This window comes from Manacus vitellinus, unplaced genomic scaffold, assembly GCF_001715985.3.
Source record: "Manacus vitellinus isolate BGI_N305 unplaced genomic scaffold, ASM171598v3 scaffold_8_pilon, whole genome shotgun sequence".
Lineage (NCBI taxonomy): Eukaryota > Metazoa > Chordata > Aves > Passeriformes > Pipridae > Manacus > Manacus vitellinus.
This window is the reverse complement of record NW_021940864.1, coordinates 26527360-26539629: the sequence shown is the minus strand read 5'-3', so window position 1 is coordinate 26539629 and position 12270 is coordinate 26527360. Positions and strand designations below refer to the sequence as shown.

Sequence of the window (12270 nt, the reverse complement as noted above, 5' to 3'; positions counted from 1 at the left end):
ATTACTATTGCTTCTTAGTATGAAAATACGATGTATTTATGTTAAAGTTGGTCAGATTAGCAAATATGAAGCTCAAATTTTGCGGGACTGGGGGGTGTCTTTGTTTCTTCCAACAGGAAATCGCCCGCAGTTCTATTGAAATGACAGGGCCTTTGGAGGACCAGATGAATCAGCTGAAGCAATATGAGCACAATATCATTAATTATAAACACAACATTGACAAACTGGAAGGAGATCATCAGCTTATACAAGAAGCCTTGGTGTTTGACAACAAGCACACCAACTATACTATGGAGGTAGACATTTACTCCCTCTTGTACTTGTTAGTTTATTCTGCCCTCTTCTGCTGTGTAACTACCTTCCCTGATACAAAGGTACTGCCACAAAGGATGAAATTTGGCAGATTTTATGATAATCTCATAAGACTTGTTTTATTTTCATTTACTTTCACTTTTAGTGAAGAAGTACCCATTTTAGAAACGAGTTCTGTATTTTTCTGTAATAAATATTTCTGTATTTGATTCTGTAATAAATAAGTGTTTTCTCTCTCATAGCACATCCGTGTTGGATGGGAGCTTCTACTTACCACCATTGCTCGAACTATCAACGAGGTTGAGACTCAGATCCTCACAAGAGATGCCAAGGGTATCACCCAGGAACAAATGAATGACTTCAGAGCATCATTCAATCATTTTGACAGGGTACAGTACTCCTGCTTTTTCTCAACTAGCAATCTTTATTCTTCCTTAAAGTGAGTTTGTTTTCATTCCAAATGTAAGCCTTTTTAAAAAACTGCAAATTCAGTAGCAATGGGCTCTTTTTAAAGGAGAAAAAAAAGATCAGTTAAGAAAGAATTTATAGCCTTGTAAAGTCATAGAATGGCTTGGGTTGGAAGGGACCTTAAGGATCATCTATTTCCATCCCCCACCATGGGCAGGGATGACACTTGCTAGGTCAGGTTGCTCAGGGACCCACACGACCTAATAGCATTGTACAGATAAATTAAAGATTAATTTTTACTCTTTAAATGTAATGCAGAATTATAGTTCTGCTAATATGGTTTAGTATTTGTTCAAATAACAACTAGAGCTGAATAAATCTGTGTGTTTTGGCTAATAACATGCCCTTTATTTTAAGATAGTACAGCATGTTCTATGTACTTGCTGTTTGCTTACATCTCATTAAATTAAACTGTAATCTGGACTACAGGTGGGGTTTTTTTGAATCACAAGTTACCTCCCTAGAAATATAATTGGGGCACTGATAGCTGTCCAGGAATATCCTTTATTTTTCTGGCTGCATATGGGAAATAACAGGCTGTTATTTTTTTCACTTATCTAAATATTGATGAATAAAAAAGTAGGAAGGAAAACACTACTGTGAAGAAACTACCTCTATAAGTTATGCGGTATTCATTGTCAGAGGGTTAAAAAGATAACTACTAATAGACACAATAGCAAAATACATGCAGATAGGGATCTGACATTCCCAACTGGAGAACAATCTGTACATGAGTTAGCTTTGATGGCTCTGTGCTCGCTTGAACCCACCTTCAAAACCAAGTTCGCAGTTCACGTACTGAAAAAAGTTACCAGAATGCAGCATCGAGCTGCTGCCTTTTTACCAGTATGGATTGCTGTACTTAGCAGTCTATGCACAACTTTTGACTTATATTCTGTTATCATGTGAGTCAGCTTCTTCAAATCATTTCAGGCTATAGCAAAATGCCGCTTTCTTTTCCCTTACATCCTGTTTGTCCAGCTCTACTCAAACTGGTTACCCATACCTGCACTTGCATTTGATATCCATTGGGTACTGACAATCTTAGTTTGCTAAATATTGTTTAGAATACCCTTAACTGTTTAGAAAGAAGAACAGAATTGCCAAAGCTCTGCTTTCTGAAGAAACAAGCAAGCATAAGGAAGTTTAGTTACACGGGAACCAGGAATGGATTTTATGGAAAAATCTTAATGTGATCCTAGTGCAGCATAATTCTTTTTTTTTGTATTTTCTAAGGAAGCAGAAGATAACATCACAGAAACAGAGATAAGTTTTCTGGGGTGGAAGGATGTAGCATACTAAATGGCTTTCCCAATGCACTGGAGCAGATAACTGAGCAATTAGAGCTATTAAAAGCAGACAGAGTACCAGGCCTGGATAAATTACACGCCAGTATTTGAGAGACCTCATTAAAGAAAAACAGGGACTTTGCACAAACACTTGACAGCTCCCTAAAAACAAGGAAACAAGGTGACCGAATCCTGGTATATCTTACACTGGATGGCTATTTGTAGGATCCCTGTACCTTTGTAGTTCACAGATGAGTTCTCTGGCACACTTGCAGCAAGGCTGATTTAGTGGCTGAGGAGATACTATGGCCATCTCTTGGTGCCTCACAATGTCTTGAAGGGAAAAGCTAAATCATACACCAACCGTCCCTATTGTTATGGATTTTTAGGCTTTGCAGATACAATAAGACTGAGATAGCAAAGGATACAATAGAACAAGGCCTTAGGAAAGTCTGCATGACCCGGAAGAGGGTGGTCATGTCACACAGCTGGCAGCACACTGGAGATGGGCTACAACAATAATGTGTAACACAAAAATTGCTTCCCATCTCCTAGATTCTTACCTATCCCTGACTGTCTCCTTTCCTCAGGCTATAATGACTCATGGCTTCAGGCTGTGCTCCTTCTGCCCTGGCTTCTGTTGCAGGAAGCCTGAGTGACTGGGTCAGAGGCGTAAGGAGACAGATAATTCATCTATCATTCATGATTCATACTCATTTGTTTCTTTGGCCTCAATAACCTGGGCCTGGACTGCAAGTTTAGCTGTAGACTTTGCCTTCCCTCATTTCAGATATAATCCAACAGCTTTACAAGAGAGGTCTGGAAGGATTATGTAAAGGGAAAGACCCTTTTGAAATGCCCTCTTTAGTGGACCCCTTCTGTCAGCATCAGACATGGGAAACTAGTCTAGGAGGACTTCTGACAGTGTAACAATTATGTTCTCTGTAGCATAATGCAAGTTAAAGAAAGGAAGAAGGTAAACTCTAAACCACTCAGCCATCAAGCCAGGCTTTCTGCAGGGGACAGATAGTAGGAAACACTGATAAAAGAGAAGCTTATACGGATTAAATTACAGTGTTACTTAATGGACAGATGCAACTCAATCTACACAGGCTAGAAGGAGATATTGAACAAACATGTTTGAGAAAGGCAGGCTCAATTTTCATTTTTCTGTCTTTCCTATGTCCTTGCACACATGAATCTTTAGTGTTGGTGAATAAAGGAAACTTAGGGTGCTTCAGAGTTATGTCAGCTTACACAAAATAATGAAGACTTTAAACTTGGAATTTAGACAGAGAAGGCAATAATGGATTCCTTTATGGTCTCAATTTCCTTAAATAGAAATGAAGATTAAACTGGATTATCTGAAAGTAAGCACAAACATGAAAAATACTGTCTTTTCCATGTCAGATGGAATTAACAGTATACGTAAAAATTTTGTTGCACTTAGCAGCATATCTGAATGCCTGATGCAGTTTAAAAAATACTCTGAAAGAATTGGACTGCCGTTCACAAGGATGAATAGCCAGAGAGGATTCCGAAAATTAATTCTGTCTCTGACAAGGAGGCTTTAAATATCTAAGCACAACAGAATCATTTATGCATGCTATAGCTCTGACTTCTGTGGTATTTCTCCAATTTAAAACATTTCTTAATGTCTGACTCTTAGTCTGTGTTGAGGATGTCAGCAAAGTACTAATAGGCAGAGTACTCCCTTCCTCATTTTAAAGAACATTTTTTGGGTATACATAAATCTAACGTTTTATAGATTGCTTCTAGAAACAACATCCTTTGCTTATAAATCTGTGGAAGGAACCTCTGTCTTCCTGCCTAGGAAGACTGTATTAAAAAAATAAAAATCTTACAGTTCATAATCCATTACGTGGCTTAATTCTGCAGTTTTTAATCCTTTGAAATAGAGCTAAATAATTGGGTGAATAGTTTTAAATGTCTTCTACATCTCAAATATTTGAAAGAAAGCTCTTCAGCATTTTACAACTTTTTTTTTGGGGTGGGGGGCTGTATGTCCCAGATTCTCAAAATGGCGTAAGTGGGCACCATGCATCTGAGAATTACAAGGGCAGGAAGAGTTCTGTTTCTGTCAGAGCATCCACCATCAGAGATGCAGTGGCACAGAAAGCTTTACAAGTCACCTTTGTAAAGGCCAGTGGTAAATATGCTCTCTCCCTTGGGTCAAGGGGGCAGCCCTCTTGTGTTTCCACCAGGCAGGTACGCACCTTGGTACCCCAGTGGTTATTCCTGAGGATGCCGCTGCTTTCCCATTACTCCTTGCTGGAGGCTGTGCCTGAGGGCACAGTCTAGTTGTAGGTATAAATATAAATCTTTAGCAGTGCTGCTATTTCCTTCCTAAATGTGACTGCACAGACTGAAAAAGAGAAAGTGGGACACAATGTCTGAATCACAGAAGCAGTTTAGAAGTGTTCAAAATGATGCTGAATAATGGTATGCAGCCAAACTGGGACACCACACAGACACATTGTCAGTCACTGGTTTTGAAGTCTTTTTATGGAGGGATTCCTTTTTCATGTTCAGTATATTTAGTAAATTCTAAATAAGATTGTGAAGTATGTGAGAAAATATCTGCAGCTGTTCTGCCTGCAATATCCTAATGGCTGCTAACATATTCTACTATTGATTTTTGTGCAAACTACAGATTTCAAGTAGGAGGTCTGCATGATGAACAATAGCATCATACCACCCTATATTTTACTAAAAGAAAAACAACAGCTCCCTACTAAAGGAACCATATATTCAGGCTTATGCAGGTCAATTAGCATTCAGGAAAATGAAGGACATATTTAAGAATAGATTAATTTTACTCAGAAGCTCACTTGTTTTATAAAGCCAAATATAAATCACAAGGAGAAGGGAAAAGATTTCTGGGGACTAATAATGAAACATGAAGTGAGTTTTCAGTGTTTTACTTTGTATTGGCAGGAAAAGATGAATAAGTCAAAGTTATTTATATGCTTTAAAAAATGAATTTCAGTGCCTAATGTTGGTCTACAAACAATAAAAATAAATAGCATGAGCTATTTCCAAATGAGAAAGCCTTTGCATGGACTTGTTCTATGCCTTAGTTACAAAATGCTATTGAATCCCTTGAAACTCTGATATACTGCTAAGGCAAATATGCCTTTTTAGGTCACATACAATGGAGATTAGAAAAGAAAATTTCACTACAAGAATGTGAGAATCTGCTATAGCACTTGGCACAACTACTTGGACACTCACTAGGGAGTCCCACTTAACCAGATGACAGCTCTGAGCTCCAGCACAAGCACTGCACTTCTCTCCTAAAGAAAATGGTTTCTTGGTAGATGTGCTGTCCTCTCACTCCCATCTGCCCTTCGCTGCTTCTTGCATGACTCCCACTGCCCTGTGTGCCTGGATGGGGAGCTCATGCACACACTGACCACCGACTCCCCAGAGGAGTCAAGTAGCTCATAGTCCTCTACCAACAGCTGCTAGAGATGGATGACAGTGTTTGGCTCTTAGCTCCCATTTTTAGATAATTTTATTTGCAGTCACAAAATAGTATCTTCAGCTTTAGAAATAAGGTAAATTAGAAATAACTTCACCCCTGCTGTGACCTTCCGTAGCCTGTCTCCAGGATGGTTTTTGAAAGTTTTAAGCCAGTCTAGATTAACATTTTCAGAGTGATAAAATAAGCCATTTTGAATGCCTTATAGCAGGAATTATCCTATAAAATGGAAATATTAAAGGATAAAAAGTTTACTGTGATTATGGCTTTTAACAAAATGCTGCTCCAGATTTGTAACTTTGCTTTTTTTCTCCTCATTGACTTCCCACTGTTATTTTTCATCTTCCCTTTATGGATCTGGTGGATGTTGACACAGAGGGAGTCAATAACAGCATGATATTTCAAAAAATGCATGGTGTTATTAACTTAATAAAGTACCACTTCATCCTATTAGTATATTAAATAAGCCCAGTGCATTTGTTAAAACTCCTATAATTTTACTTATACATAGCTATATAGAAATTTTTAAAAAATAAATTATTCATCTAGCAGGCAAATATGTAGCAGACAGAAAAACTTGGATCTTTTCCAAAATGACTGTAAAATCAATGGGGGTAATAATTTTTCATCTTAGAACATCTTTTTAATTGTATTTATGCTAACTCAGTCTAAAGTACCTCTCTGGTAGTACCCATTGTGTATGGACAGGAACATAAAGACAAGCCAGTCTGTTTTTAAGAATTTAGTGGCAGTTTTTTAACCTGCAAAATAGAAAAAAGTATTGGTTCAAAAAAAAAAAATTGGTTCTGTTTGATGAACCACTAAACCTAGAAGCCACTTAACCTGGAATTCAATGTGGCTTTTTTAAAATCAGTTTTCAAAGCAAAACCTGAATGTATAGATTATTAAAGAAGATAGATAACTGAAAATAAGTTGCCAATTAAAAATTTATTTTGTACTTCTCTCTTTTGAGATATGTATATTATGTTAAGTAATATTATCAGATCAGGAGTGAAGGAATAGTAATTGAGTGGGGAAAATATGTTTTGCCCAGGTTCAGTGATATTTTTATTGCATCTCACATACACTGCATGACAATTGAAAATGAAGGAAGCAAATGGCAGTTCAATAGAATTAAAACTGCCTTGTCAGCAAAAATGTTTATAAAACCCAAAACAAACCCTGTGGAGGAAGCAGTTTTAACTCTTTAGTTGAAGTGAGGACTCTCTTTCACTAAGAAAAACACTAAAGCATGCAACTGCAAAAACTGTACACTTTTCAGGTAATTCATTGCAATATGCTGACATACATTTCCATGAAATTCTGTAAAAATGTGATTATTAATAGAAAAGTAGAATGTTCTCTACTAACCAACTAACCTGATCTGTGACTTTTCTTTCTTTCCTTTCACCTTCCCAAATGCATGACCTGTGATGGGATGCTAGGACGAGTCTCACAATCTCCAGTCTGATGAATTTAAAGCCTGCCTCATCAGTCTAGGACAGGTTGGAAATGACCTGCAGGTAGAGGAAACTGATTTAATTCTGTTTTCAAACAGACCAACATAATAGCCAAAGAGATTGTGTGTTTAAGCTCCAGTCTATTGGTCATAATGCTTTGAAAAGATCCTATATCTGGGAAGACAACTGGATTAGATGGACTGTCATCATCACTTGGGGCTGTATTTTTCTATGCGGTTAAATGCAGTTTGTTTCTTTTACTTGGCTTGAGATGTTTTATTTGGACCCTGCTAGATACCCAGGGGAGCTCCTCTGCTTCTTGCACTCAGACTTTTCCCAATTTTTCTTTCCTAGGACTCAATACAAGTTCTCTTATGCTTTATCCAGATTGAGGATGATACAATTCTCTCCAAACCACTGCATTATATCACAGCACAGAGGAAACAGTTACCTTCTTACTATCATGCCATTTAATGTTTACTCAGCTTTCAGTCCAGAATGTCAAAGATATGTTACTGCCCGGAAAATAAGCAACCTCATTTTATACAAGGACTTCAGCTGACCTACTTCTAAGTCTTGTAAATCTCATCCTTTAAGCCAGTATGCATATCTCTGCTGTAGTCCAGGTCTTGACAACCAGCAGTCAGAAAGAAAATCCCTGTACTTATTTCCCATATGTCAGCAAACAGCTCTCATAATGCACCTACCCTGGCCTTGGAGTGAATTACATGACTGTTTTTTACTATACTTATAGCCACTACAGATTCCATGCAGAACCTTTCAAAGACATTTCATATCAGGGAGGCAGCTTGAGCATCTCCTGAGTTTGACTAGTCTAGTAACAAACTTTTCTCCTTGCCCTTCTCTTTGTCTTCCATGGTTGTGTTCTCTGTATTCTTGTCCCATTCATCTCCTCCCTTGTCTCTCCCCTGACCTTTCCTGATGTTACTTTTTGTGGTGAAAATGTCTGTTTCCTGTGTGTAATATGTTAGTTACTTCTTCCTCCTCTAAAACTGATGATGATTCTGGTGACCTGATCGGGCAACATCAATGAATACTGTTCATGCACTGGATCCAATATGCCAATGGTCTAAACTCGTCATCTCTCTGGAAATTGCCTGGGATTCTTCAAACCTTCCCTTCTATATTCCTTACATTGTTTTGGTCAATAGAGGAAGAATGGATTGATGGACCATGATGATTTCAGAGCTTGCTTAATTTCAATGGGTTATGATTTGGTATGAGTTTTAAGAAACAATGTCAACTGATTCTGCTTATAGCTATAATATTAACCACAGCAACACTAAAGCTTATTTAAATAGACAGAATACTAATATAATTACACAAGAGATACTATTTTCTTGTTTCTTTGTTTTTTTCTCTAACTTCAAATGGTTAAAAGGGAAGTTAAAACTAGACTCTTGAAAACCATATTCTGTGGTCTAATGCATTGCTCTTTGAACTAAGGAAACTTTAAAAGTTGAAATTAGGAGTTACTAAATTATTTTTTTTAAAACTTATCCTTTTCTATCTGCATGATGAAGAATGAGCTTGTTACTGTTTAATTTTCATAAACTTGCTTTGGGAGTTGCATTTTCTTTGCTTCAATTACTTATTCTAAAAATTTCCTCCCAAATTCACCCAAACAAAATGATCATCCTTAGTTAAATTGACATGTATTTGGCACGAAATTTTCAGAATTGTTCCCTCTCTTAGTTCAGTGGGTCTGCAAGTACACTGCTTCTTGGGCTATTGTTTCACCTTCCTGTGTGGTACCTAAATTTACAATGGTTTTAGAATGAGGTGGAAAATGAAGTGTTAAGTTAAAACAAGTTAAACAGGCACTGAGGGAGGGTAGGAGGGAGAGAAACTGGAGACAGTTAATTGAAAGGTACATACTCGGTAGTTAGGACAAAGGATACATTTTTCAAAAGTACAGTCCTTTTTACAAAAGAGGGGTGGGTATTTAAGATCCCAGATTTCATCAACTCTGACGTTGATGTTCCTAAGTCAGGAAAATGCTTTAAAGGGTCAGTAACCAGCGGTTCCGACTGGTTCGTGAGAAGTTCAGGCTGCTGGAGATTGATATTACGGTGACCATTTTTTGTTTTGGATTCTGTGAAAGGGTGAAGCTGAGTTTGCCCGAATCATGTCTCTGGTTGACCCCAATGGGCAAGGAACCGTCACTTTCCAGTCCTTCATTGACTTCATGACCAGAGAAACGGCAGACACAGACACAGCTGAGCAAGTGATAGCTTCCTTCAGAATCCTGGCTTCAGATAAGGTCAGTCACCATGCTGCTGGCTGTAAGGATTCAACAGCTTTCCTCTTTAGCCCTTCTTATATAAGCCTTTTAGTAATAGTGAAGCTTTGTTTGCAGTTTTTAAAACTTCAGAGAAAGCACTTGCCTTTTTGTCTTGCTTGGAACCAAGATTCTTACCTGAAACAGGTGCAGAATACAAGGCTTGGTCCATGTATTCTCATATCCCAGAGAGCAAACACAAAATCAGACATCTTAGACAAGACTTGGACAGTTGGTGTGTATAATGGATATATTGTACATCAGGCTATTTCCACACAACATCCTTGATTAGAGGGGAACTCCTTCTGCCTTTTATACTGTTGTCTGGATGTTTCAATGCGAAGTTTGGGCGTCTGGAACATAGCCTGGGTCAGTTGCACAAGACTTTACCTAATTTTGAGCATGTTGTGACCAAACAGCTCATTCAACAGGGCAATGCAATGTGGTGTACCCCTATCCCAGGAGGAGCCAGAAGCAGGAGGCCCTAGTTACAGGGTTTGTGGGAGAAGCTCCTGAATTTGGCATACTTTCCTGCCCACTGCCAGATCCACTGGTGAGTGGTGTATGAAGAGGAAAGGGTGTATAATGGCAACACAAGAGCTTCTGGAGGAGTCAGGGCCATAAACAGTGCTGCCAGGAAACCAATCCTGTGCTGTGCAGAAAGGAGAGATCACAGCAGCACAGGTCTATTTGCCCAAGCTCGCTCTATTGATTTTCTCATTCTGCCTGTTTGTATTGATTTTGTGATCTCAGTTAATGTGGACCACATTTTGAATTCCAGACACGTGCTCAGTAGCAATTCATGTGGAAGATGGTCTCAGGAAAGGTCTCAGGAAAAAATGGTTTTCATTACATTGCTATTTTAAGCAACGTCAAGTCTGTTAACAGAGGGTATCCCTCATATCATAAATGCAAACCATTAAGAACAATAATGCATCTTTCACTACACATATATTAGAATCTTGAAACTAACAGGAACCATCTGTGTCTGTCCTGTCACTGCAGAAGGGGCAGTAGTGCACTTCTGAGATCCTGACTATGTTGGGATGAACTGTATCAATAGCAGCCTACCCGTGGCTGCACAGTGCTTGGTAGCTAATGTGCACAGTCACATACCCCGAGACTGCATTTTGACCTAATCAGTTTGTTGGTAGACTTGTCCACTTCAACTCATAATTAGGAATGGAATTTACCAGGGAAAATATCTGGTCTCAGAAAAATAGGCAGGATGTCCAAATTTATTAGTCACAGCTACAGAAAAAAAAAATATTGTGTCTTTGAAGAATACATACTGACTTTGTCAATGCTTTTCCCCCCTCCCAGCCTTATATCCTGGCAGATGAGTTGCGCCGAGAACTGCCTCCTGAGCAGGCTCAGTACTGCATCAAGAGAATGCCTCCGTACACCGGCCCAGGCTCTGTTCCTGGGGCTCTGGATTACACCTCTTTTTCATCAGCACTGTACGGAGAGAGCGACCTCTGATTCTGTAATTGGCCTCATTCATGGTAGACACTAAAAATACCCACCTTATTGCCCAGATTGCTTCTCAAAAGCTTTGACAAGCTGATTTAAAAACAAGTTTTACAAACACAGTAGGGTACCGTCAGTGTAAAGTGCTAGTAACTAACTGGTGTATACTGAAGTGTGCAGCACGCTAGATATCTGCCTTGTTGGTTTTAGGTTGTCTGTCCTATACGATGCTAGAAAATATATTAAAATATATTTAAAAAAATCTCAAGATAATAACTTTGAAAATATCCATTCAGAAAATAGAATGTAAAACATAAGAACATTGAAACTCACAAAATATTTATCCATTTTCAAAATGTTTCAATGCCATATGCGCTTCTTTTACAATGTTCCTACAAGTATGTTAGAAGTCACGCTTTTTTCTTTTGTAGAGCAATACTATTTTCCTCTCATGATTTCTGATTTTGTATGCTTCTACCGGTGGAATTTAATAAAATATTAAAATGCAGTTTTTCAGGGAAGAAATATAACAACCAAGTAAACTACTTAATTGCAAAAATAATCCAGAATGCTATGCTTTTGTCACAAAGGATTGTAATATAGGGGGGAAAAGCTGATTAAATTGCAGATTTAGAGTTCTGTAAGCAGTACTTTTCTTTTAGGCCTTTAACTTTTACAGCTGAGGGAGTACAACTTTTATAATCGGAAATAAGAAGGAAGCTAATTTCATGTGAACTGTTCTGTTTTGAAACCCTCATTCTTGTCTGTGTTGAACAGTATTTGTTTCTCAGTATAAGAATGCATTATTATATGTATTAGTGGGCAACATTCATCTCTATCCTGCATATTGCAAACTCCCATCTGAGCAAATGTAGTGTGGTTGTCTGGCAGCTTTAACTGTTCAGTGCAAAAAATTCAGTTTGTCTTCTACTGCATCACAGGCAGTTCTGTCTGCATTCTGCTCCTGTGTGCTAGTTGTTTACTGTTCTTTTTCCATCTTGAGAAATCATAGAGAAGTAAAAGCAGTAACTTTTTTACTTGAATCCTACTGACACTGAGGAAATGCAATGTAATCAAAAAAAACCGTTTACAAATGGTGAAGTGAGCTGTGCAGCCCAGTGCTATTAAAGCAATGATGTGCCTATTAAATAAAGTCTGCTTTTCAAAACCTTATGAGACTCTGTCATTGTCAATTATCCAGTGGTTCCCTCTAAGAACTGGAAACATTTCTGAACATCAAAGGAGTTTTCAGATGCTAAAAGTTCAAAAAAGTATGTTGTGCATTTCAATACATTGTGTTTCCATGAACAACAATTGCTATGTGCTGCAGGGGCAGGTATGGTTTCATGAAGAAAGATGGATCTCAGAATGAGTGGGAGAGTTTCCATTTAGGTCACCTGAGCACAAATGTCCATAGCTTGTTAGACTCCAAGCTTAGATTGATTTCCATGAGACTTAGGCACT

The 12270-nt window shown here is 38.1% G+C and overlaps 1 protein-coding gene across 1 annotated transcript in view; it reads left to right on the top strand.

Annotated features, from left to right (window-relative positions):
• Nucleotides 1-11979, top strand: part of ACTN2 (actinin alpha 2) — a 68111-nt gene extending 56132 nt beyond the window's left edge. The window contains exons 17-21 of the mRNA XM_008920139.3: nucleotides 117-296; nucleotides 555-701; nucleotides 8207-8272; nucleotides 9160-9318; nucleotides 10660-11979. Coding sequence (XP_008918387.1) covers nucleotides 117-296; nucleotides 555-701; nucleotides 8207-8272; nucleotides 9160-9318; nucleotides 10660-10818 — 711 coding nt within the window. The 3' untranslated portion in view covers nucleotides 10819-11979. The remainder of the gene's footprint in view (nucleotides 1-116; nucleotides 297-554; nucleotides 702-8206; nucleotides 8273-9159; nucleotides 9319-10659) is intronic.
• Nucleotides 11980-12270: the final 291 nt, after the last annotated feature.